Raw genomic sequence first — 26,952 nt, forward strand, 5'->3', positions numbered from 1 at the left:
TGCAATGTTTGTTCATTTCTTTCTGTTACAGAAGTTTGAGTATCTGCTTGATCAGATGAAATAGGTTACTTCAGCCATGCTCTGTGTGCAGCACAAGCAGCCGTGAAGAAGCTATGATACAGGGTCAGTGCATTAGAGCAGTTAAGACTATATCCACCAGCAGCACATTCTGCCAAGCAGAGGGAATATGCAGCAGTAAGCAAAGTAAGCCATTTGCTCAAACAGTAAAACCCTTCCCATGTATTTTTCTCCAGCCTTAACTCATAGTTTCTGAATAGTGCAGCCGTTTATAAAAGAGGAGAGCTAGCAACTGGACTAAAGAATGTGACAGTCCAGTTCTGCGAAGGACAGCATGATAACAAAGCAACATACAGGGGAAAATTAATTCACCATCCATCAAGTAAAGAATCTCATCCTTAATGCAAGTTTTTTGTACTTGTAACAAGAACCCAGTAGGTCTATGGTCATCTAAGAACAGGAGAACTCAGAAGTTGTAAGCTAGATAGGTAGGTATGTATGTATGTTTGTATGATAGATACATTGGTCTGGTGGTTGGTGACCTTGCACGCAGCAGGGGGGTTGAAATTAGATGATCCTTATGGTCCTTTTCAACTCAGGCCATTCTAGGATTCATTCCATGATTCTATGATTTGCTTAAATACTAGCAGTCAGGATACAGGGCAATCTAGAGCATGATTTAGTTTCATACAGTGCTCTGCATTATCTTAAGTACATTCTGTTACCTGATGGGAATAGTTAGTTACCCAGCAGGGAAAAGGCAGAAAACTTGCATATGACAACTACAAATAGTATTTGCCCGTGTCTGGCAGATAACACACTTATCTGCCCAGGCACAACCATGTTTCAGGCAGTACAGGATAATTAATAATAAAGGCTGAAGCTGCTGAAGATTTTGGAAACTTGTCTCACCCTTGTCCTATAATATATGCATCTGACTGTGCTTGACTATTCCATTAACTGAACCAAGGCAATTCTTCCGCATTTCAGCTGTCAGAACAGCCATTAATGACCAACTCCTTTCCTTACCCAACTCCTGGCACACGGACTGTGTACTCAGCCCCAGGACTTAGGAGGAAGAATTGTGTTGCACTGTGGATCTGCTCCACATTCTTGCTCATCCCAAGCGTTCTTTTCATTGGATGGGTGTGCAACTACTGAAGAGTGTTTTGACACAGGCATTAGCTCCACATAGGAAACCACCTGAATGCCTATTTTTGGGCACAGTATAAACAGCTGAATTTAATGCTTAGAATGTTATTTACTCATGGAAGGATTCCAGTTTAATAGAGTCAAACCAAATAAAGAGCATTATTTCAAGTTGAATTTATCCAAGAAAGGAACCACTTTGCATCAAAGGGCTACAGAGTTCACTAACAAAAAGAAAAAAGACACACTTCTTTTTCAAGTTTAACTAAATTTACAGATTGCATAAATCTTAAAGAACTTTACCAACCCTTTGTTTCTTCCCAGTCTGAAAATGATTAGTGTGACATGCCGTATACTTTAAACTTTCAAGAACAAGTACTGTAAATGTACACATTTATTCCATGCCCGACACTTTTCATTTCAAATTCCCTGACAGAAAACAAATGATTCGTATCCCTGCTAGTTTCAAACACAGTAAAGGTTTCTTACAACATTGAAACCCTTTTAAAGACATGGTCTGAAGGGGTTGACTTGAAAAAATATTTACGCAGTGCTCCTTAAAAAAATAGCATTAATACCTGTAATGCCTGAGAGCTCCGCCCGTTTTAGTCATTACAACCGCATCAATAGTAGAATTGCATCTTGCTGTTATTTTCACCGTTCAGAAAACTCTGTGAGTTCCAATCATTTTGTTTTGTTCATGTTTGTTTAATTGATGACAAAAATACACATTTATGTGAATGAATACTGTTCCCTTTAAGTGCACCCAATCAGTCAATAGAATCTCACCGCTTCCTTAGGTTATGTCAACTGACTTTGTGCCAGCTCATCAGCTCGCAAACCATGGCACGTTATGGCCCAGAGCCTCCTGCAGCCAGTCTGTTCAACTGGGGCCTTCTGTGATTCAGCTAAAAACCATCCTGATTTAGCCAACCAGTACAAAGGCAGAAAAAAATAAATTTGAAGCGTGATCGTAATACAGAAACACTTGAAATAGGTTGTTCAATTTATGACACTAAGCTGATTAGCTGTCCCCAAAGGAAGTTACGATTACTTAAAACGTTACAACTGCACCTTACGTAACCAGATGAAGAGCCCTTTATATCACTTTTGTAACACCAAGAGACCAAAGCATTAGTGAAGGTCACGCCTCGGTTAATGGATAGTGAAGCTCATGAAGTTCATGGCCATTTAAAGAACTACTACTCCTCACTCCACGCAACTGAGAAGGAACGCAAATATGTAAACGTGTTCCATCAGTCTGTGAATATAACATGAAAATAAATTCAGAGGTGAATCTACTGGTAACACTTCTCCACAACTCCAACTTGCAAAAGTTTTGCTCTTTGCAATATACCTGCCTATGAATTACCAAAATAAAAATCCAAGCTATCTATTCAAAGGGAAGTTTTAGTATTACTGCTTCACTACATGGTTGTTCAGTCCTCACATGAATCTATGCCCTTCCTTCAGCTACGCAAGTCAGCAGATGGGTAGGCACCAATTCCCTCCAGGCTCTCTGGCAGTATGGGTATCCTGCTGTTGAACCACAAAGCATGGTCTGTTTTCCAGCAAAATAAACATTTATGCTCCTGAATGCATGAACTGGAATTATAAAGGGAATTCTAGGATGCTGTCATATTCTCACCCAAGTCAGTGACAGATTTTCTATGAACTTTAACAGGTGCAAGATCTTGCTCAAGTGTCTACTCACATTACCAAAAATGTACAAAAAAAAAACCCTATATAAATTAATTAATCCATGAAAGAATACAAATATAACTGTAATTTCAGTCCATCTTCTATCACCTGCTACAACTTCTCTTGGATGTACCTCAATCGTTAGGAACTGAGACTGGCTAAGGAAAGGGCTAGTGGCTCTAAACCTGAGAAAAAAACTACAGTTGTCTTACATACATTAATATAGCATTTTCTTGCAATAATAAGTCACACACAAAACATCTGTACCTTGCTTTTGGCACAAATAATATTTTAGAAGTCTTTCAAGGCTTAACTCAGCGAGGTTCTTTACCGAATAGTCTATGCTGTCCACCAAAAAATTTAAACATTCTTTCAAAAGGAACAAAAAAAAAATATACAATTGTACACCAAAAAAAAAAAAAAAAAAAAAAAAAAAGTCTTGAATTTTATTGAGATTTCAAGTCTTGTCTCAAACAAAAACGCTTCTCTTCAGACAAAAATATTCTCTTGGTGTCCTCCAGATACCCAGCAACTCTGAATTGGTCCTTCAGTGCCTCCGTTTGCTTTGTCATCTTCACAGGTGCCCCTGTGGTTGGGCTGTTCCATTAGGTGTCATTTTATCGTGTGAAGGAACGTACATGACGACCTCTTCCACTGCCTCCACTAACAAACTTCCCTCTTGAGCCACCACTGCTACTACTATTAGCACTTGTCCAAGATGGTCCAATTCCTCCGCGGCCTCTGGAAGCACGATCGCGAGGACTCGGTCGGTAGCCTTAAAGCAAAGAAAAGTATACTCAGTTGGAAAAAAAAAGGGGAAAAAAAAAAAGCCTAGGTGCAGCAGGTGCTGTGAAAGCACAGGAAACAAAACCAAGACGAGACACAAACCGGATTTGTTTTCTCCTTTTAATTTCCGCCTTTCTTTTTGATTGGTTCTAAAATTACCGTGTAGTTATGAAGACAACTGAATTGCAAAAATCGGAATGCAAAGTTAAGGTTCTGCCATCGAGTGTTCAATTCAGCAAGTTTTAGGGGTTACAGGACAGTTCGTACGAAAGCATGTATTTGACAGTCTCAGTGACAACTGTTCATATATGCTTAAAAAATTTGCTGAATTTCAGGGTGTCTGCAGCATCCTTGCACGGTTTCATTTGTAAAGCAAAAATGAAATTCAAGGAATTTTCTATAGTTCGATGCCCATATGAATACCATGTACCTGCTGAACTTAATGGTCTCAGTGGTGGCAGTGGACCCCTGTTAAAATTGCTTTGACCACCTCTACTGTCATTGTAGGTTCCTCGCGGCGTACTCTGTGCGCTCCAACTTGATCCTCGAGCACCCTCACGACGACTGTAGTTCCCTAAATGGGGAGAGAACAGCCCATATGCTGTAAAGCAAATCTCACATTTCTTTCACTTGAATCTTCAAAGTACTCAGTGGGTAAACACAATATTTACACCATTCAAATGGATAAAACTACTCTGCATTAACTCAGTATTGTAACTCAAAGCCCACAAATTATTTTCCCCTGGTTTAATGCATAGGACAGAATCTACCTTTCAGATGCGATCTCAAGTTTTAAAAGATAGGCGTTATCTGCTGTACAAAGAGACATTCCTAATGCTTTTTGTATTTGTCGTCAAGCAAATCCCAGTACCACTGACTTCTCTAAATGGAAGTATTTTCCATTTCCACTGTGGCGACTTGCCTTACCTACAGTATGGAAAGGAAAGGAATGCAGCCTTGGCTGAATAGGAAAAAAGTTTAACACTGCAGCTAGAATCTTCAGCTTCAACAAAACCGCATTTTGCTTTCATCAAAATCTTCCATCCTTTAATTCAAACCCCACTGAAATCCAGAGGCGTACTGTGATGCTTGATTGCAGGAACTACTATATCAAAATGGTAGAGAGACCATATTTCTCTGACTGCGTCTCTGAAACACTCCCAAGAGTTGCTGTGCACAAGAGCGTGACATCGAAAAGGAAACAGCTAATTCCTTTTGTGAGAGTGAGGGGCAGAGAGGCAACACGGGAACTTTCCACGCTTCTGTGGTTCAGTTCCATAGCACATGAGAAAACCTTTTCTAGCACCAAACAACTTCTTTCCCTCCTGGATACACGATGACAGAAACATCTCACACCAGGAATGATTCATTTGTGGAAAATGCGGCTACTATTACTGCAGCATTTTTAGCATTCATTTACTCAAAATGGAATAAAAAAGAAAGCATACCTTTTGAAGCAGGTGGGGTAAAGAACCTGTTCTGACTGTGAAAAGCTCCCCGTCCTCCACGATTCCCTGAGAACCCACCACGTGAAGAAATCTTCTGTGATACTTTTGGTGGCCTTTTGGCCGGTGGAATCCCATCTGGAGCAACCACTTCTTTGCTCTCTGCAGCAACAAAATCATCCACGTGCATGGAGGGTGGTCTGCTTGTGTTCTGCTTCCTCTGACGGAAGATATCGTGCGGTCGAATTCCTTGTCCAAATCCTCCCCTGCCTCTTCCTCTTGGTGGTGGCACAACGTGAGCTCTCTTTGCGGGCTCTATGTACTCAGATTTTCCACTGTCATGACAAACCACAGTTTCTTTCATTAATGTAAAAATTGGAACAATGCCATTTTACAAGTATCGTGCATTTTGAGGATATACAAAACAGTGCTAACCACACCAGCTGTTTACTCATTAAACTCGTCTTACCTTGAAGTTATGAAAGTCTCGTGCTTGTGCTTGCCAAGTTTGAAACCTTTTGTGGTTTTTGTCCGACCAGGAGATGAAGGTTCTGACAAAAATGACCTCTCCAGTTCCGCTTGCAAGTCAAAGTCACTGCAGCCTTTCTCTGACAGCTCAATTAAGTCAACTTTTACCTGTAGTAATAGTTTTATGTCAGCAATCATTATAATGAGTCCCACTAAAAAAAAAACCATGCACCAGGACGGAGGAGAATCAGCACAGATCCTAACCCGGCCCAGCTCTTTCTGCTAGTGCAAAAAGCTCCATCCTCCCCCTTTTAATGCAGTACTGTGGCTCAAATAAAAGCAGCAGAAACAAAACAAACAAAACAAGCAGCAGAGCTGCAGCAAAATTGCCCTCATGCCTCTGAATCTCTACAAAAGGTTTGAATTTCAAGCATTTCTCTGCTTATGTTACATAAATTTATTAGTGCTGCTTTTATATGTGAATCAATTATTTGGTCTTAAGGAATTAAACTGCTTCTATCTTTGCATGTAAACATGGCATTCCTCACTTTTGTCACATAAGAGCAAAGATGGTAACACAGAGGTGAGCTGCTTTGAATACTACTGCAGTGACAGCAGAAGAGCATGCAAAGGAAAAAATAAATCATGTTCTTAGTCTACATTTAACACAGATTACTGAAAAGCCCCAGCAGCAATACAAATAAAAGCAGGTTAGGACTGACACACAACTATTCCTCTATAGGAGAAGACTCGTACATAAGGAGCGCTGTGGAAGGTGCCAATTTTGTGTCTGTCTGTGTCAATCTGAAGGCATCTGATAATAACCCTTTAACAAATGTCAGCCATCCTGCATCTGGGTCAGTCGCCCACTTGCCCACGTGAATCTCTATCCCAGGTTAACCCTTACTTTTAAACCCACTTCAGTAACGTTAATGAAGCTTTTTACCATATCCAGATCAGTGTCTATTTCTTCAGCCTGAAAGGGTGAGAACCACATGGACTTCAACTGGTCATCCATTACATCAGCCAACACATACGTAGTCCTGCAACAAAATAATGCCAAATGGCTGCTTGTTTATGAACTGCAACCAACTGCAAGCATACGCAGAACCTCACAACCTGCGGTGAATACTGCTGCCTTATCCTTCACACCTGCATGAAACTAAATATAATGGTACTAGTATGAAGTAGCAAATGCAGTTCTGTTTAGATTCTGCCTGTAAGTAAATCACAGGCCACGAGCCCACACACTGAACCATTTTACCTGTTGTTAAACAAATTCTGAAGAGAATCTGGTGCCGAAAGGATAGGCTCTACATCCTGGTCACTTAGTGGGCAAGCATCGCCTGCTGATTCCAACATTTGCCTGACTCCAACAATGTTGTCCAGTAAGGATTCAAGGCCATCATCTTCCTTAGAATGTTCCTAAGTCAACATATGACAAGACAGAATTTGTTATTGTCCTCAAAGAAACAAACATTTTGTGTTACTTATTAAAAATAAAAGACTACACTGAACAATCCATCTGTCCACAAACAGTGAAGCTGAGACACTTCAGCATGCAAACTACGTCAGATTGCTTCTCAGTGTGCCACCAAACAGTCAATGCAAGTACAATCCTCACTACTAGATGGCGCAACAAGCTCTGTAACATGGCTCTGCAGCACATGTATTCTCATGTCGAAATTAACAAGCCCTCTGCTAGAGCATTCCAACATCCTAAGAGTCTGTTACTCTTCCTTCAGCACTGCTGTGGCTTTTAGTCTTTTACCACTGACTTGGAGGCAGGGATGAGGGACAGCAGGAGAGCACACTGGAAAGGCATTACTGACCAACAGGATGTGGAGCAAATTGTAGAGCAGCTGTTCTATGGACTCTTCTAAATTAGCTGCATACTGCATGACAGTCAGCAACGATGCAGAATTAGACTGGAATATTAGAATTTGGTCTTTAATTAGAATCACAGAAACGCTGGTTAGATGGGATTCTGCAAGTCCTCTACTCCAACTCCCCTGCTTTAAGCGAGACTGCCACCACAGCTGCATCAGCTCAGCCCTAACTTTATCCTCTGATAACCCAGCCCACAATGAGGCACGGGGCTGCCCTATTCTCACTGCATTTGGCCTCACGACCCACACAAGCTTTCTGCTAAACAAGTCCTAAAAAGTTTATTGAGGCTCAATGGTTCATCATTTCAGCCACTCCCTCAGCTTATCTGAAGATGTATCCATCACTTAGGTCTCGACCCTATCTGAAACTTATAAAGAGCAAAGCATACAACATACCACCCCCTTCTCATCAGATACCACCCCCTTCTTTAAAGGCACAGTCAGATACAAGACTACAAGATTATTCAGTACAGCAATACTCAAAACTCTTTTACCATCACGTGTTTTTCCAGATCAAGCAGTAGGTTTTCTGGGGTTTCCTCTTTGCTCTGCAGTAGATGTTTTAACTCTGCAGTGGTGAGACCCAGCGTCCTGCCTGGATGAGATCCATCTACTTCCATAAGGCTCCCGTCATCTCCACAACATCCCTAGAAAACATGAAGAGCGAGAAATAAGTATACTTAAATGTTCACTATACTTATAGACTGCAAACTCCTTTGAACTTAAATATACATGAGAGAAATCTAGCATAACAAGAGTGATTTCTCCTGATTTAAAGGCATATAATGCAGAATATTTTTAATAAGTATATTCCAATCCTGCAACAAGATGAATCCAATCTTTTCCCGTACAAACTGAGGTTTGTATCAGAGAACTGACAATTATTTTGGAGTTCTTTCTATACTATCCATTAACAGTTTTAATATACTGCACTATATAGAATGCTTTTGATAGTACATGTTAATACAGCAACTCTCTAACACGGCATAATTAATCCAAAACCTGGATGCAATAGCACACTACTCACCCAGGAAAGTCAATGAACTAACTGACGGGTTAGATTTTTACTCAGGTAAAACCGATGTTCCATAAGTCTTCCTTGAGAGGAAGCCGTTCTACCATGACTTTTTTTTTGTGCTGCCAACGTCATTCAACCTAAAGACTCAAGATGCCTCTTTTTTCCTACTGAAAGCTCTTATTTATTACACGTGTTCTGCCCAACTTTCACAGATTTCATTAAAAAAAGAAAAGCGGCCCCGATGCTGCTGATGGAAAAGCCTTGCAGTGCAATCTACGTAGTAGTCTGCTTTCTGAAACAGTAGCTCCTGAATGCATCTCACACTGCAGAGTTCAGAGAACTGCAGCTCAATTGGTCTGTTCGGCACACGGGCACTCACCATTGTATCAGAGTTGAGAAGCTGTCGCATAAAATCCAGGAAAGAAGAGGCCAGTTCACCGGTGTCTTTGCTGAAACTGGTTATGACACGCCTCAGCACAGTATACAAAGCACTGCTGTGCTTCCTTAGAGAGCTGCATTTTCAGTTCAGGTGGGGTTTTTTTTTTGGAAAAATGAAAAAAAACCACTGTATTATTGCATACATTGTGACCATCGCACCATCACTTATCATAACAACACGTTACAAAGTGAATTTGCTACGTTTCATCATTACTGAGTTTTGATTACAAAGCTGGAGCTTCACAATTTTCTCTGCAACCAACAGTTCTCACCAGTGCTGTCCACAGACTGCTCAGACACAGCCATACACAGCACAGCAAGACCTCACAAACCTGCATAGAATGGCATTTATGTCTCGTGGAGGAAAAGAGAATCACAGGAATCACAGAAATCCCTTTCTCTGCACCTTACTTCAGTGGACAGAATTCAGTCCAAATCCAGGACAGGGAAAGAAGTCACAGAACAACTTAGTACTGCCCGCTGCACGTATACCACAGCACTAATTGCTGAGTGGTCAAGACATGAGAACTGTATCTCATTCAAATCCTCCAGCCTTTTGATGGCAGATCAGAGAATCACAGAATGGTCCGGGTTGAAAAGGATCACAATGATCATCCAGTTCCAACCCCCTGCTATGTGCAGGGTCACCAACCACCAGAGCAGGCTGCCCAGAGCCACATCCAGCCTGGCCTTGAATGCCTCCAGGGATGGGGCATCCACAGCCTCCTTGGGCAACCTGTTCCAGTGACATTACAGTTTCACATACAGTGATATTACAGTGATACTGCAGTTTCATATTACATCTATGACTCCCAGACAGAGAAGTAGGAATTTAGAAGCCTTCTAAGTCTTTCTCTGATTTCATATTGCAAAAGATTTTACTAAAATTTTAAGCTGTCAGAGATATCTTAGGATTTCATACCTCTTTAAATGATAGAAGCCATAGTCATGCTCTGTAAGGAACATCATTGTTCGGATACATGTCAGCAGACAACTGTAACTGCTCTCAGAGTTGGTTAACGTTTCCATTAGACAGTCACAAATTGATGGCATCAGATCCTTGTTTGGCAAGGAATTGGAAAGCTGCTCTAATTCTGACACAGAGCCTTCTGATGAACTGGGTAAAATGAGTGCAATATCCTACAAAAAGTGGTTATTATGCACACTGTAAAAATGCATTTGAAATACAAGCAGCAAGTATAAACCACACATCACATCAGGAACATTAGGCTCTTTCACTACTCCTTTATCAGCATATTCCCATATTTGGCAGCTATTAATGACCAGTAACACACTAACCCAATGTACCCTTTCTAATTTGGTTCTCTTAAGGACTGCAAACTATCACTGATTTTTTACAGCATAAAAGATACAAAGGGTGAGAAGTGGCAGCAAAGCCACAACTCAATGCCAGACAGCAAGGGAGTAATATCTTATCCTTGCAATTATGCCTTTTGCCTGGGGAGTCAAACTGTCCCTTAGTCTCAAAACATTCATCAAAATTTAGATGCTGCAAGCTCCACTTAGCAAAGCTAACAGCTACAGCTCCTTCATGTTTTATGTAACGTAACGCAAGACTGATCTTCACAATGAATTTGCATAGGCAAAGACTCCTGCTTAAATGCAAGCGGCTGACTGATCTCCACCAACCAACAGTGCCCAAAAGGCAGTTGCATAAATGGATTAAACCAAACACATGCAACTAGTGAGATAAGCAAAGCCATGCAAACCTATGTATACAACCCATGAGAAACTCCCTGGCCTGCTCCAAGGATCAGTTCTCAGATTTCTCACTTTGTTCTGTGGGTGGGGCTTTTTGTTGTTGTGAGGGGGTTGGTTTAGAACAGTGGTAGAAGTCTATCATACATATCTTCAGACTTGGAGTGCTATGTTGAAGAGATTTCAATTAGACTGCTAAGAGACACATGATTCAGCTGGGTAAAAAGCAAAGAGCAACAGCACAAGTTTTGCCAGTGGCCCAAGTTCCAAACCATCAAAACACACCTTGCATTAAGCACAACAAATACCTGATCGCAGAGGGACTGCAAAATGGAAGTCACGTATTCCGCACTTTGTTGATGAGTAACGTTGTCTCCAACTGACCGCATTAAAGCCAAAAGCTCCTGGAAAACTTCTCCGTACTTCTCATCACCTTTAGTAGTTCCATTGATAAGATGCAAAATGGCCAGTTTACAAGCCTTATGTGAAGCCAGGGCATCCAACAAAGCAAGCAATCGAGTAGTCTGTCCAGTGTATTGTTTCTCTTTATCTTCTGTGTTGCTGAAAGGATACCAACGCACTTTGAATATATAGGAAAAGCTTTCTAAAGTGATCTAAAAATCTAGAAAACCAACCTTTGCAGGAGCCATAACTCTACGTTATAAACAGAACACCTGCTGGACGCATTTATACTTTATTTTCTTTAACTTTCACTGAATAACTTTCAGTTGCATCACAATGTGAGTATGCATTTAAAGTAAACTGTACTCCTTGCTTCCATCTCCTGCACCTGACAAATACCTCCATATTTCCCTGCTGATACGCAAATCCCACTAACATGAACTTATTTAGTTCAGATAAGTCCTTTAGAAAAAGTTCAGTGAATAGAAAAGTCTTTGAAGGGACAGCCTGAAAAAAAGCCTTCCTAAAATACCTTCCGTACATGCACAGAGTGAAACAGTAGACAGGTATGATACCATTCAATACCAACACTAAGCATCCTCAGGACACAGGATATACTATTGGACTGAGAATTCATTCCATTCATAAATAGTATTTATGAAAGTATTTTTCTCTGGCTGAATCTGCTGCACAGAACCTGGGAGAGATTAACAGTCCATTAAAGAAATCTTTGCAATAGAAAAATGAGGGTACCTTTGTAGGTCTTCCACAATTAGATCCAGTACGGTCCTCATGATAAGAAGAGCAGTAGGTGAAGCCAAGTCACACAGCTGAACGCAAATACGTCTCAACATGTGCTGAATAGGCTGGCAAGATGAACCAGAGAAGGATCGAACTATCTCTTGTATCAGTTTGGCCTGAACATGAAGATGCATGCTCCACAGCTTCCTAGTGTTGAGTGCCACTGAAATATCATGTGGCTCAATTACCTGCAGGAACAGAAGAACAGGACTTTGATCATAACAACTCAGTTCCACTACAAGGCATAAACAAATAGTAAGTACTGATATTGTCCTCAAGAAAAAAGCCACAGCGCTATTTTCATTAATGTCACTGAATGACAGAGTACAGAGCCGCAAGTTAAGTATTCCATTGGGAGCATGGACTGCCATGCATCTTTTATGCTTACTTAAAGATGACAAATCTAAGACGCATGCCTTAATACACTGCGAGCTGGCTTTACCAGCCATTATTTCATTAATACAACGGTACTGCAGATAATCCAGATAAGAAAAACAGATAACTTTTAACTAAAAAAGATGCTTCAATCCCCCTCCCACCCCCTGTGAGAAACATATCTCTAAAAAATCTACAAGAACATAAATGCCTTATAATAACTTTAATCCACCCTCTCGTGTATCCGTTAACCCACAGCCAGGAAAATGGTCTAAACCAGCTTCAGAGAACTGAAATTCTTTAAAAACTAAATAAATCTAAATGATACCTGAGTTGTCTGCATGGGCAGCGGAAGAGGCAACAATTCTGAAAGCAGTATAAGTCCAGAGAAAAAACCCTCGGGAATTCTCAAAATGGAGGAGAGAACCTCTTTGAGCATTAAAGACCAAGTGTTGTTTGCCAAAGTTTCTTCAGAAATGGTGAGCTTTTCATTAACACCCTGTGTAAAAGTCAGCAGGATATCAACAATGTCATTCTGAATTTTCTGCTCATCGCTATCTAAGCGGCCTGAGAGAGGAATGGAACACAGGAGCATGTGTAAAGAAACAAGCGCCGACGGAACACGCATGTCCTTGAATTCAAAAGATCCGCCTCTCAGAAGTTCTGTTAGCATGGTTTTAAGTAGTGTGAGAGTACAGCGGGCCATAGAAATAGTAGTAACTCTGTGAAGCGTGGTGCCCATGTTGACATGGAGTCGCCAAGGCTGAATAAGAATGCTGTTCAGCTTCTGGAGAACACGAATGAAAGTGTCCATCCCCTCAGAAGAAAACAGTTGAATTACTGCAAGATTCCATTTAAGGTCTTTCTGTTGACCTGTATGGAAAACAAAGAAGCATTTTCTGAATTTCTGTTACATTTTAGATGTGTTTAAGTAAAAGACTTGGGAAACTAAGATTTCTGTGTTAAACAGTACAAACGTATCTACCATACCTTCTACCATAGGTGGTGGACAAGCAACGTGACAAAGAACACGAAGTGCCGTAGGAAGACCAACTCCATCTGGGGTCATCAAACTGTCGATGTTCTTAAAACAAAATAATAATTAAAAAAAACCTTGTATTACAAGAAATGACTTCATATCAAATGTATTACTTGCTTTGTATTCTGACACTGCGATAAACAAATAGCTGGGTCATCAGAATCTTATACAGATTCGCTTAATTACACAGAGAAGAAAATGTAACATAACTTACAGAGAACACATTTCAATTCTATTCATTTTCACCTTTTTAACAAGTGGCACATTGTGCATAAATGCTGATAATTTGCAGTTACATGAAGGAGCTCTAATACAAATGGGGGACCAATGCATCAGACCAAACCCTGGAAAACTTGCTATGGACAAAAGCTTGTTAGTGTTTGTGGTATATACACCTATTATATACGTACATAAAGACACACACAGATATATTTATCATGCATCACTCACTGTCTACCAAGCTCTACCGAAGGGAATGGAGGTCTTCAAGACCGTTCTCCACAAGGGAGGTTTTCATTTAACAAAGTTTCTGCTGTTTCCAAACATATAAATGACTGTTCTATATTCTGTACTTCCAGTGCAGGTATTCTTCTGTTTGATGTTTTAAACAAGAAAGGAAAATGAACTGCTAATGCTAAAATCTATTGCAGTGAACTTAAGGGGAGAATTATTCTCTGGGAGTGAGCTCCAGGAGAAAATAGCTGGAAGTCTCTTTCTGCTTTGCTGGTGAAACCCTGAATTTGGCCTTTCTAAGTAACCAAAACTGCAAAATGAACAATTGCTGCCTGCTCAGTGCTGGTAAAAGAGCAATTTGTCTCTGCCTGCAAAATTACTTCCCGAGAATTGTCAGCTGACAGATCAACTTGCTATGCTGATCACACCTGTTGGCCCCAGGCTCCCAGTGCACACGACCTGGATACACACTTCAGTGTTGGGATTAAAAACTCAAAATCAAGAATAAGGATAGAGAAAGATAGATGTAAAAGAAGGCTATGTTAATTTTTACAGATTACACTCTGATTGTTTCTATGATGATAGAAACTTCACTCAGCTACCTGCAGTTTGTTTCACTAAATATAACTGAAAGCAAATATTGGCCTAGATCATCAAACTTTAATAGAAATACCTATTTTTAAATATCATGTTGGCATATACCCAAGATAAAGTATCAAACTAGAAGAAGGCATAAGCCTATAGAGTACAACTAAAGGAGAGTACCCATATGTATTTTACTAACCTGTTTGATATATTCAATAAGATTTGGAATACAATTTATTTCAAATCTAAGATTTTTCAAGGGTTCCAGCCACTTGCTGAGCTCTGGGGAAAAAAAACACAACACTTTTAGTAAATCGAGTAACTTGTCAGTGCATTTATGAATACAGAGTTTTATGCAATAAAAATGTACTCAATCTACACAGCGGGTACTAAGTCCAAGTGTGAAATCCACAAAGCATGCTCTGTAGCAAGGTGAAAAGCACCAACAAAAGCAAGACTTGAAAACAATCAATATGCCTCATGAACTTCGCTCGTCAACCTGAGCACTCAAATAATTCTCAGCTTGTTTTGTGTTATTCGTTAGTAAATGTGTTTTATAAAAGACCCAAAGGGTCACACTGTCAGATAAAGAAAAAGCCGTTAAGGAAAATGGGTCCTTGTTCTTGAGGTACATAACAGGTTATTAATAACTGAAAATAAGCATTCCATAAATGCCCAAACAGAACCAATCTCCACACTTATTGTCTCTGAAAGTCTTTACACAGTAAGTTCCTCTTTAATCAGAATAAGGTGAAACCCAAACCTTTGGTAGAGAGATTTCAAGTTATTAAACTCATTGCTCCTGAAAATAGGTAGAAAATAGGCCCTCAGCAGCCTTCATCCGATCAACCTCATTTGAGTCAGCACCACTGAGGGAAGATCCCATAGCACAACATGGAGGTCAAAAGATTTAGTTACAGAAACCTGACTATTCCACGCTAGTTGGCCCCTGTGCCAGGAAACGGTCCCAGGAATATTTCCTTTATTTTGCATATACAGACCCTATTAGTCTACATCGCCAAAGAAAACACCACAAGTTAAGAGTCTGCTCACTAACCAGTTAGTCCAACTCTGAAATTTGGTCTCCTAAGTTATTTTCAACACAAAAATAATGTCATACTTCCTGCAATCATCCCAAATTCATGGTAGTTAATATTACTTGAAAAATAATTCTAACTATACAGAATCTCCTATTAAACTCTCATTAGCAGGAAAAAAAAATTACACATAATATCTGTGAGTCAACTAATCAGATGCAGCTGGAGAAGGAATTTCATTATATACATTATCCAAACCAGATGATTGTGAAGTACCAATCAGCCACACATAAAAGGTTTCTTCCATGCATTCAGACAATTCAGCTGATAATGACACATACTGTACCTTGCAATTTGGTGTTATTTTCGTCTGCCTTACAAAGCTTCAGCAAAGGTGCCGAATGCTGTTCCAGCATTTGGACATCACTGGAAGACTGAACCACCAGCAGAACAAGGATGCAGGCATAATTATAAGCAACTGACTTCTTAGACTTGGAGTCTCTGAAACAACGATAAGAATTTTCTTTAGATCCCAGCTAATGCAAATTTGCTCCATTTTCATACTTTAACACCTAAAAGTCCGTGTACAGAACCTGCACTTTCAGGAAGGCTTTCCCCATATAACTACCATAAGTAAAGAATTCTCTCCTACACCTTTTGAAGTTTTCATTTACTTCACACATATTTTGGCATCCATAAAAAATTAGAGCTGAGGGCACGGATAAGAGTCATCTAAACAGCAAATCTTTTTCTCTCTAACTTTGTCTCTGCTTTTAAATTGTTGCCTGGAAGTGCTGCTACCTAAAGGAACAACTGCCTACCCAGAGAACATGACTACGTTTAACACACGCAAGAACTGAATGAACTACGAGATTCCCACCCCTGAGAAGTGTGCATCTCCAGACACATCTTCCTCTTGAATGAGAAGAGCCTGATTACTTATTTTTTCACATAGCCAAATGTCTGATCTATATAACACCTTTATGGATGACCCACACAAATTTGGGGCATTAAATACTTGATCACAACTGTGAGGCCTGATTTTCATAGAATCACAGAATGGCCCAGGTTGGAAGGAACCTCAAGGATCATGAAGCTCCCGCCCCCATGCTGCAGGCGGGGCTGCCAACCTCCACACATAATACTAGACCAGGCTGCCCAGGGCCCCATCCAACCTGGCTCTGAACACTTCCAGGGACGAGGCTTCCACAACCTCTCTGGGCAGCCTGTTCCAACACCTCATCACTCTCATAGTAAAGAACCTCCCCCTGACATCCAACCTAAATAATTCCTCCTTCCAGTTAAAACCACTTCTCCTTGTCCTGCCATTATCTATCCCTGTAAAGCGTTGACTCCCATTCTGTTTGTAGGCTCCCTTCAGGTACTGGAAGGCTGCAATGAGGTCACCCCACAGCCATCTTTTCTCCACGCTGAACAAGCCCAGCTCCTTCAGCCTGTCTTCGTAGGGGAGGTGCTCCAGCCCTCTGCTATTTTCAATAACATTGTTCTACTTAAGATATTTCCAACACATTCACGGTCTAAAACGAACAGGAATTATTTAGTTATCCTGAATTATTTTTAGAAGATAGATACTTCCTAAATGTAGAAATCTAAAGAATTCAAATACGTGCATAATTACCCTAAAGCTTCTTTGGAATAATACTCCATTAAAGTAATAAGACTTTGGAGGTTTTTCTCCAGACTGAAAACATGAGCCACAGCAGATCTTCCCACAGGGTTAAAGGTAATCAAGTACAGGTTGTGAAGCGTTCCCAGCAGATCAGAATGGTCGGTTTCCTCACTGGCTGTGCACCGCTGAAAGTGGCAGAATAATTCAGAAATGCACTGTAATGTCTGTGTCGAATGGAGGAGCCACAGGGCAAACGTGTCCTCATTTGCACCATCTGACTGGAGACCTTCCTCTTGATCCGGATCAGAAAACTGACAGAGTGCTCTAATCAGCAGGTTTGTCGCCTCGTACTCAGAAATGAAGAACAGGAGACCCTTCTGTGACTGCGCCAGGAAACGCAACAGATCTCGGATAGCTTGGAGCACACCTGGATGTGCACCTGTCACTGGAATAGACAGCAGCAAAGTGATGCATTCCAAGAAATGATGACTATGAAGATACCTGGGGAAAAAAAACGTACAGGACAAGAATCAGTAACATTACAATCATCTGCCAACACTGTGCAACAACAGAATGTAAGGCTACGTGCCTCCTAGCTTCAGTACTTAACTGCTCTGTAGGCTATGAGAAATAATAACTAATAAAGCAGTAAAAAATTTTAAGCATACAAAACATAACTGTTCTAATATTTACACAGAATGGTTTGGGTTGGAAGGGGCCTTAAAGACCCTCTGGTTCCAACCTCCTGCTGTGGGCAGGGCCGCTACCCTCCAGCTCAGGCTGCCCAGGGCCCCATCCAGCCTGGCCTTGAACAACCCCAAGGATGGGGCACCCACAGCTTCTCTGGGCAGCTGTGTCAGGGCATCACCAGCCTCTGAGTAAAGAGTCTCCACCTAACATCTAAGTTAGATCCCTCCTCTTTTAGTTTAAAGCCATTCCTCCTTGTCATATTGTTACTTGAAGACTGTCTGCTTATAGATATATTAGCTGTAACTTGTACTGCTATTATCAAAGAAAACTGCTAGCATTTACAGAAATACTTTCTAGATAATAACTTGCTAACAGAGAAATAACATGGGATCCTATAAATAGCTGAATACAGACAAGCCTGAACTCCCCTGCCCATGCTCTGGAACACTGAGCCAGGCTGACAGAACAGCATGTTGACTTATATCCTGCCAGCTCAGCGTAGTGAGAGAGGCAATTCCAAACTCTTCAAGTATATGCATAGACATTTTCCAGGTTGAAAAAGGGAAAACACTTTAGATCTGTAACAACTTCCAAATACGTAGTTGCACAGCACATATGATAACAATCCATTGATTATTGATGATTGATGAATGCAACTGACATGCTAGCACAGCATGTTGTAGCAAGAGGTCAGCTTGCTGTTATGTGCATGGTAGGCTTGACCGAAAGCCAACAAGGTAACAAGTACATTAGCCATCAAATTCTCTCAGAACAACCCAGAAACAAGGTCATGCCTAAAAACATCTACGCCAGGCTGGAAGAAACACCTTCTAAAAAGTGAACTTGAAAGTACCATACCTAAAAAGAACAGGATAAGGATCATCCCTTTCTGGAGGGCCTGTAATGCGTGCCATGGTTGGGAAGGATTTCACAGGCGGCTGAATCATTGTATGAGGAGCTGTCTCCATCAGGTGGAAGATTTCTTCAAGAAGACTAACAAGTTTTTCCACCTCTCCTTCACTTATATTAGAAGATTCCAAAAGATGATCCATATCCATAGGAGCCTCCACATCATTTTCATATTCTTGGTTGGCTCTGTCAAGTCCTGCCAAGTCCTGGTCCTGTTCTGTCTCCGTGTGATTAGGAAGAGGAGGAGTGTTCTCGGCTAACTGATCAACCACCTTCTTAATATCTGACAGGATCTCATAGAAGTGACACTTCTGGAGAATGGCAGAACCAGCAGTAACTACTCTCACAGTCTGATCTAACAGGATGAGTTCGAGCAGTTTCTGATAGCCACTTTTTTCATGTGCATCCGCACCACCTCTTAGAAACATTTCCATTCCCTCCGTTGTACTAATAACGCTATCCAAAGCTTTAAAAGCATTAAGTTTAAGGGAGGACGATACATGGTCTGCAAACAACAGTTCAAACAACACATTGATAACTCCTGCCTGCAAGAGTGCTGTTATTCCTTGAGTCCCACATTCTCCTAATGATGACACCAGTTTCGTCCCAGCTTTGAGCTGTCGGACATTCAAAGCAATAGGCTGCTTGAGTGCTACCTGAAGGCTTAAAGCTTGCAGGGTCCAGTCTACTAGCTGAGTAATATAGTCTTGTTTTGTGTCTTTAACCTGCAGATAGCTCAATCCTTTAACTATTAAACTTGGAATCTCCTCCAATGCAGTCACCCACTTCGCACCCCTTTCCTCTTGATATAATTCCAGCAGCTCTGTTAATTTAACTGAGGCCTCCACTGCTCCTGAATTCTCTTTTTCTGGGTCTAGGTCCTTTATTTTAGCAACTTCATTCTCAAATACAGTCTTGTAGGGGCAGCTGAAGTATAAAAGAGGTCCAAGCTCCCTTTCAAAAGGTTCGTATGTCACAGGAGGCACAGATGCCAGATCCTCTGGAGTATATTCAATATCAAAGCTCGGATATTTAAACGTTTCACGTTCCAGATCAGCAATTCCATCTTCATCGCTTGAAATCTGCTCATATCCATCATCTCCTAAGAAGAAAATAATTCAGTTAGGAGAGAACTCATGGATAACCCAGTTCTTTACCACTGAGAAGCTGCTCAAAACAAAATAATTACATATTCAATACAAACTAGTTAGAAAACAATCACACACCAACATACAGAAAGCTTCCTCCGTCCAGCAATAAGTGAAAGACCTGGCTGACAGACTATTTTATGTAACACGGGACGCACTTAAAAGAACATATAAAGCAAGTAGATCTTTCAAATGGATTACGTATTACTGCAAGAATACTCTCAAATTTTCTTCTTATGACTGTAGCTACCATTAAAGTTCTAGCTCAAGATTTTGCACAAGGATAGGTAGGGAATTTAAATAATTCAAGATGAAAACTACTGACATTATTATGAAAAAAAATTAGCATCTTGTTTGCTTCACAGCTCTCCTATTTCTTTCAAAATCACGTAACAGGATTCAGTGTTCATTTTTATCTATAAAATCCAACTCTGTTTTCCTCTTTTTATAGAGCTTGACAGGAGGATCATAAAATTATAGAATGGCTTGCATTGGAAAGAATCTCAAGGATCATCAAGCTCCAATCCCCCTAAAGGTTTACTATCGTGGAATAAATATCCCTCAACAAAAAACTGTTCTCCCCAAGAACCATGGGCAAGGCACACAATGGAGCAACGAGGGAAGCAAAATGAGATACAGTTCTCAACAGTACAAGTCCTTGTAGTATTACTAACATCAGAAGGTCAAAAAGCTTTTTCTTTAATTTTTTTTCAATTTTTATAAACTTCTTAACTCACCTTCACCTTCTTCCTCCTCTTCACCATCTTCTTCATCTTCATCTTCCTCCTCCTCTTCCTCATCTTCATCGGGAATACTCTCTACTGTATGTCCATCATCATCGTCCTCCTCCTCCTCTTCCTCAACATCCACATCTTCTTCATCATCTCCTTCTTCTGGTTGATCTTCTTCCACTTCTCCTTCATCAGAATACTGGCTTTCTTGGTGAATAGATGTTCTATCAGGAGAAATGGGCTCAAAGTAATCCTCCCTATGGTCCACGTCATCTTCTTTTTCTCCAACCACTAAAAAAAAAGACACCAAAAAAAACCCAAAGTTTAAGAAATCAGAGTTTCTGTGAAATCCAATGCTCTGTATAATTTCAAGATTTTTCACTACATATAGTGGAGGTGCAAAAAGAACATCTTGAAGAAAACCTTCAAATATTTTGGCAGAAAATAAGCAACAATCACTTAATTCAGCAAGGCTGTAAAATATGTAAAGTATGCAAAGAATCCTTGGCACTTCTCATCTGTACAGAGCCCGCAAAGCAGCAGACGCTGCAAGCAGTGAGATGCAGGGAAAGGACAGCAAGTAGCAGTCAACAGAAAATGTATATAGAATATGCACACTGTGATCGAGTAGTGTATTGATCAATAGCTGATATTGTTAAATATATTAACTTTTACATTGATACAACTTAACGTATCTGACAGATTTGAGAATCATAGAATCATAGAATTACCCAGGTTGGAAAAGACCTCGAAGATCATCAGGTCCAACCGCATATATATATATATATATATATATATATATATATATATATATACATAGTATCCTAACTCTAACAACCCTCTGCTAAATCATATCCCTGAGCACCACCGTTTTCTTTCCAATCCCTTCCCTCAAGTGGAAGCAGACAGGAAACCTCACACTGGACACGAAACACAATTCTGCCTCCACTAAGCAGTGGTACAGAGCAGACAAAACACAGCCTGTTCTCATTCTACCTGACACTGGCATAGGTTCATCCTCATCATCATCAGGAGGAGGAGGGCCTGGAGGTGTCCTTGGTCCCCTAGGTTGAGGTCTTGGAGGACTGCCATTGAACTGGTCTTCTTTCTCTCCATCAACTATATTTATTGTGAAAATGAAAGCTCACATTTAATGAAATCACAGAAATAGAAACAGCATATTTTAGTTTTTCAGCACTACTTTGGATAAAGAAGCACCTTAATTTCCCAACTATTATTTAATCTGTATTTTGCCTCAGCACAATATGTGAGGTTGTTTTCTGAAACCACTTATCATGTAAACAAGAATTACACTAATAAGCAAAGCTATTAACAATACAGATTATTATTTTTAATATAATGCAGGATTAAAATGATTGTGGTTCTTTTAACACTATCGAGGCTTACCGTGCTTTGGGGTTCTTTTCAAACCAGGCTGTTGCTGGGGAGGAGGAGGCGGAGGTGGGGGCGGAGGAGGGGATTCTCTGTCATGAGTGATTACTCTGTCAACTGAGCCATATATTGCCAAAGTCAGACAATTGTACCACCCCCTCAGAACCAATCCATCTGTGTTGACCTGTTTGAATTTGTTTAAAAAAGAAAGAAATCACTTTAAAAGAACACAGGATAAGAACATAAAAGTTAGTTTTTATATCACTGTAGCAGTATCTGCACAGAAGCAAAACCAAAGTGCTGAATATTGGAGTATCTCTCCAAAGTGAGCAAACTTAAAACATATAAATCACTACAAGAAATAAGTAATCCTCCTCTAAAAGCAGTCAATTACTTGCAATGTGTTGCCTATTTCATTCAGCCTGTATAATACCTCCAGTTAACAAAGGCAAGAAAAAGAACAACATTAACTACTAGGGGCCACACATGTACTCATCTGAATGAGACCAATCAAACAAAACTAAAGAGGATATGATTTGTTGTGGCCTGCAGCCATAACATCTTGATTCATCTTTGCTCATAACAGTTACTTCTATTGGCAATCTCAGTAAGATCTGTCAAGCAATCAAGTCTTCTACAACTTACGCCATTCGTGTAGCATCTGTAACACAGCCTAAAGTAGTAAGTACCTGAGCTACAGACAGGTTTTAGAATAACATCTTAAACAGTGAACACTTTACTCAGTTCCATCGCACCACACTTTAATACTGAGATGACAGGTGTGTAGAAAAGGAGGTTTAAATCACATTGCATTACCTTTGCATTGGGTCTGAAAATAATCGAAGTGTTTTCATCATATTCGAGGCTGTTAGGTAAAAAATACGGAATTATTTTTCCATTACTACAAAGCATTTCACAGAAACTAAACATGGCAGTACTAAACAGATAACCCAATGATGAAATATTGAACAAAAGCATACAATGAAAAACAGGAATGAAGAACCACTTATTTTCACATAATACTTTTCATTAACACATACGAGATACGGAAGTTTAAAAACAACAGCTCTTAAATATGAACCTCTGTCCTCTCACAAGAACTGGAGCAAATGGGCAAGGAGAATACAAAGTCCCTAGCAAAAGGCAGACCAAACAAGAAAAGAATGGGAGATGCAGATGTTCTGCACTCAGACCTTCTCAAGAAGAAAAAGGGAAGGTGGATAATCAAGTCTTGAAGTAATTATGTAAGCGCTTACCTCCCCAGCCTATCAAAAACAGGGGCACTTGGCTTGCTGACATTGTTGAAAAACAAGTCCAGTTGAAATGTGTGAGGGGATGTCTCTCTGGAAACACAATAAAGGTAAAAATTAAACCCATCCATCAACTTATCAGAATAAATAGGACTAACAAGGAAAAAGCCTTAATTAATACTGTTCAAGTGATTCCCCAAAATAATTACAAGAGCAACAGACAAGCAAATGCATTTTATCTTTTTAGACAGGAAGTTCTATTAAAATATGGAAGCTGAAGAAAAACTAACAGGAAGGTGTTCCTGAATCAGACACTTACCCGTAAGCCCTGTTGTCAGGTAAACTCGTGTGAGCTCTCACACCTGGAGGAATGACACGTACTTCATTTATGTAAACCACACACGGGAAACGAACCACATCTATATTGGTACTTTGCTGCAAAACAGAGAAGAAAGAAATGCAAAACTGTAAGGTCACCGAACTCCCATATAGTAACAGCCAAACAATTGACCTGCTGCCTTGAGAGGTGCTGGCAACACTGCAGCACATACAAAACTCTATGATGATGAGGCAGTGACTGCTGGGGCAACAGGGGAAGGCAATGGGGAAAATCAAGGGAAATACTTGGAAGGAACTAAGGAGTTACTCTTCAAGGGAGCGACAAGAGCAGCTGAAGTGCCTCTACTCCAGCTTTGGAAACAAACCAGAGATGCTGGAAGCTACTATGCTGCTTGAAAACCACGATATAGTTGTCATCACTGAAACCTGGTGGGATGATTCCCATGACTGGAATGTGGTTATCAACAGCTACAAGCTGTTCAGAAGGCACAGGTGAGGAAGGAGGGAGTGGGCATTGCTACCTACACAGGAAAGAACAGAATGTGAAGAGCTGTCCCTAAAGAACAGTCATGAGCAAGTCAAAAGCCTATGGGTGACACTTAGAGACTGAGGCAGCAAAGGGAGCCTTGTGATTGGTGTCTGCTACAGGCCACCAGATCATCCTGTCAATGAGGCCTTCAACCTGCAGCTACAGGAGGCATCACAATCACAAGTACTTGTCCTGCTGGGGGACTTCAACCACCCAGACATCTATGAAAAGTAGCACAGTGAGCTGTAGGCAATCCAGGAGGCTCCTGGAATGCATTGAGGATAACTTCCTGAGTCAAGTAATTGATGGCCCCACCAGGGGGATGCAATACTGGACCTGCTGCTCACCTATGTAAATGAAATGCTGGGTGACATCAGGATTGGAGGCTACCTGGGCTGTAGTGAACATGTTATGGTTGAGTTTACACTCTGGAAGGACATGAGAAATTAGGAAGATAAACTATAGGAAAGCTAACTTCCAGCTCTCTAGGAGTTAATCAACAAAATACCCTGGAAAACTACCCTCGTGGGCAAAGGTGCAGAGCAAAGCTGGCAGATCTTTAAGGAGACTTTCTTCTATGAGGACAGGCTGAGAGAGCTGGGGCTGTTCAGCCTGGAGAAGGCTGCAAGGTGACCTGATAGCAGCCTTTCAGTATCTAAAGGGGAGCTGCAGGAAAGAAGGGGACAGACTCTTTAGCAGGGTCTATGGTAGCAGAATAGGAGGAAATGATTTCAAGCTCAAAGAAGGTAGATTTAGGTTAGATATAAGGAAAAAATCCTGTGCAGTGAGGGTGGCGAGGCAGTGGAACAGGTTGTCCAGTAATGTGGTTGATGCCCCATCCCTGGAGACTTTCAAGGCAAGGCTGGACCAGGCCCTGGGCAACCTGATCTAGCTGTGCACGTCTCTGTTCATTGCAGGGGAGCTGGACTACATGGCCTTCAGAGGCCCCTTCCAACTCTGAGGATTTTATGATTCTATGATCTTTTAGAATGAACACAGGATCTTGCCCTAAGGACTGAGGCATTACCATTAGGAGGACAGAACAAAAGGAAACATGCTGTGACAGAGAGCACAGGTCTATTAAAGAACCAATGAGTGTGGGAATGCTTTGCTTTCAAAGAGATGTATTTGTCACATGTAAGGCTCAGAACTTCTGGAAGAAGCCATGCTGCCAACAGCACAGCCCAAAGACCCATCTCTGGTTAAATACAGGATACAGGGCTGCCATACAGCAGCCTCATCAAGATCACTACTGAGTCCAGTTCAGTCCTCCTCCAAAAAATAATAAGTAGAAAAAAGAAAAACAAACTGGATCTGAATTGCCCAGCACGTCATAGCGCCAAATAAATAATTTCACTAGAAAACTGAACAGTACTTTTCAAGATGAGAAAGTTCCAAGGCAAGGCAGAAGATTCATGTAACTGGAGAATTACTGTAACATAATGGTGGCTTTTCTACAATACGCAAAATGTATTTGATCCTCTTTATTATTTTTTCTTTAATGAAAATTCAGACTAGTTCAAGTTCAAAAAGCATCACTGGCAAGAATGAAAGTGCCAGAAAACAATATATACAATTAAAAGCCATTCAGTAAGAGAGCACACTGTCCTGAGAAGAAGGTGAATGGCAAGAACATTCTATTCAACACTATCTTAAACAGTATTAGAGAAATACAGCAATGTCCAGCTAAGAGTGGCAACTACAAAGGGCACCAGAACAACTTCTGGTTTATTGTTAATTGCAGCATCAGCTCAAAATGTTTTGGGCTCTTTCTCTCCCATCTGCCCCTGCACAGAATTTCTTCCACGAGCTGCACTGTGATTCACGTTTTCCCCCTCAAGGTCCTCTTCCTCCCTCCAGATGGGCACAAGGGGCTGAGCTATAACACAAGTGCATGTGTAAGCCCCCACTATGAAAACGGGGCTACAGCATTTGTTTTGTTGACGGTACAAACAGCTCCCACTGGATGCTACAAGGAATAAAGTCATCTAACGAGTACCCAAATCACGACTCCCAAACCCTGCACTTTCAGGTCGTTATCTCCAGGAAGGGCCGGCCAGTACCGGCTCCATTAACCTCGCCGGTGCTCGCCGAGACGCCGGCACAGCATCAAGAAGACCACGGCCCGGGCGGTGGAAGGAGGCGGGGGTGCTCTATTGAGCAGAGCTGAGCCACGCACCGCCAGCCTAGGCCGCCCACCAGAGCCTACCCCAGCCCCGCTCCTCCGTGCCTCGCAACGGGCTTTGAGGGCATCTGGCGAACAGGAGCTAAGCTACAGCAACCGAAAGGACGAGCCCACCGCGTTACCTCCGCGCTCTGATGCTTGAACGTGTCTAAAAACAACAGCTCGGTTGCAGTGTCCACCGCCATCTTGGCTGCGCCGAGGAGGGGAAGCGCTACCGGGACAGCGCCAGCGCTTCCGGGCCAGGGCGGCTTGTGAAGGGGGGCGGGTGGGGCGGCATCACCTCAGAGCCGGGAAGGAGCTGAGAGCGGCGGGGATCCTCAGCTGGAAGGGACCAACGGGGCTCATCGAGCCCGACGTGCTGAACGGTTCCTGGCAGCCATCCTGGAACCGTTCTGTTTTACCTCCGTCACAGAACGGCTGTCTGTGCCTTTTGGAGGGAGAAAATATATGGCAGGTCCTAACTGCCAGCCAGAGCTGCAGCCAAATCCCTCTGCTTTCCTTAGTGATACCTCGTGGTGGAGGTGTTCCAGACCTTCATTTTTATCTGCAGAGACTCCATATGGCTGGAAACAGCTGTGCCTCTGGGTGTGAGAATGTGACTTTAATTCTGTGTTCTGTGACATTAGGTTCAGATGGCGATGAATACAATATCATTTGTACATTATCCTTCCCATCTGCTCTGCCTTGGTGAGACCACACCTGGTATGATGTCCCGTCCTGGGTTCCTCTTCAAAAAAGATAGGGATCATCTAGAGAGAGCCCAGTGGAGGGCCACAGAGGTTAAGGGCCTCGAGCATCTTCTGTGTGTGGAAAGGCTGAGAGAGCT

General features: G+C 41.4%; 1 protein-coding gene across 1 annotated transcript; it reads right to left on the minus strand.

Moving 5' to 3' along the window:
* Positions 1–1,275: 1,275 nt before the first annotated feature.
* Positions 1,276–26,397, minus strand: VIRMA (vir like m6A methyltransferase associated). Its single transcript, XM_015855902.2, has 24 exons — positions 26,249–26,397; positions 23,393–23,508; positions 23,080–23,166; positions 22,640–22,688; positions 21,839–22,007; positions 21,428–21,550; positions 20,438–20,722; positions 18,502–19,654; positions 16,963–17,454; positions 15,670–15,824; positions 14,486–14,568; positions 13,200–13,293; positions 12,538–13,082; positions 11,787–12,022; positions 10,940–11,192; positions 9,835–10,052; positions 8,854–8,986; positions 7,951–8,103; positions 6,832–6,992; positions 6,514–6,610; positions 5,569–5,735; positions 5,103–5,434; positions 4,085–4,228; positions 1,276–3,643 (listed from the first exon to the last, which is right to left on the minus strand). The coding sequence occupies exons 1-24, from the start codon at positions 26,309–26,311 to the stop codon at positions 3,486–3,488; spliced, it is 5,466 nt and encodes a 1,821-aa protein (XP_015711388.1). The 5' UTR covers positions 26,312–26,397; the 3' UTR covers positions 1,276–3,485.
* Between the last annotated feature and the right edge of the window lie 555 nt (positions 26,398–26,952).

Source organism: Coturnix japonica, chromosome 2 (assembly GCF_001577835.2).
Source record: "Coturnix japonica isolate 7356 chromosome 2, Coturnix japonica 2.1, whole genome shotgun sequence".
NCBI lineage: Eukaryota > Metazoa > Chordata > Aves > Galliformes > Phasianidae > Coturnix > Coturnix japonica.

Bases quoted from the DNA above. Each gene is read 5' to 3' on its own strand.
- VIRMA (XM_015855902.2), bottom strand. From the start codon at position 26,311: ATGGCGGTGGACACTGCAACCGAGCTGTTGTTTTTAGACACGTTCAAG. The intron at 8,104-8,853 runs GTGAGTGCCCGT...CATGTTTTCTAG, and splicing joins TTCTCAACTCTGATACAATG to GGATGTTGTGGAGATGACGG. The intron at 3,644-4,084 runs GTACATGGTATT...CTTTGCTTTAAG, and splicing joins GAGACCATTAAGTTCAGCAG to GCTACCGACCGAGTCCTCGC.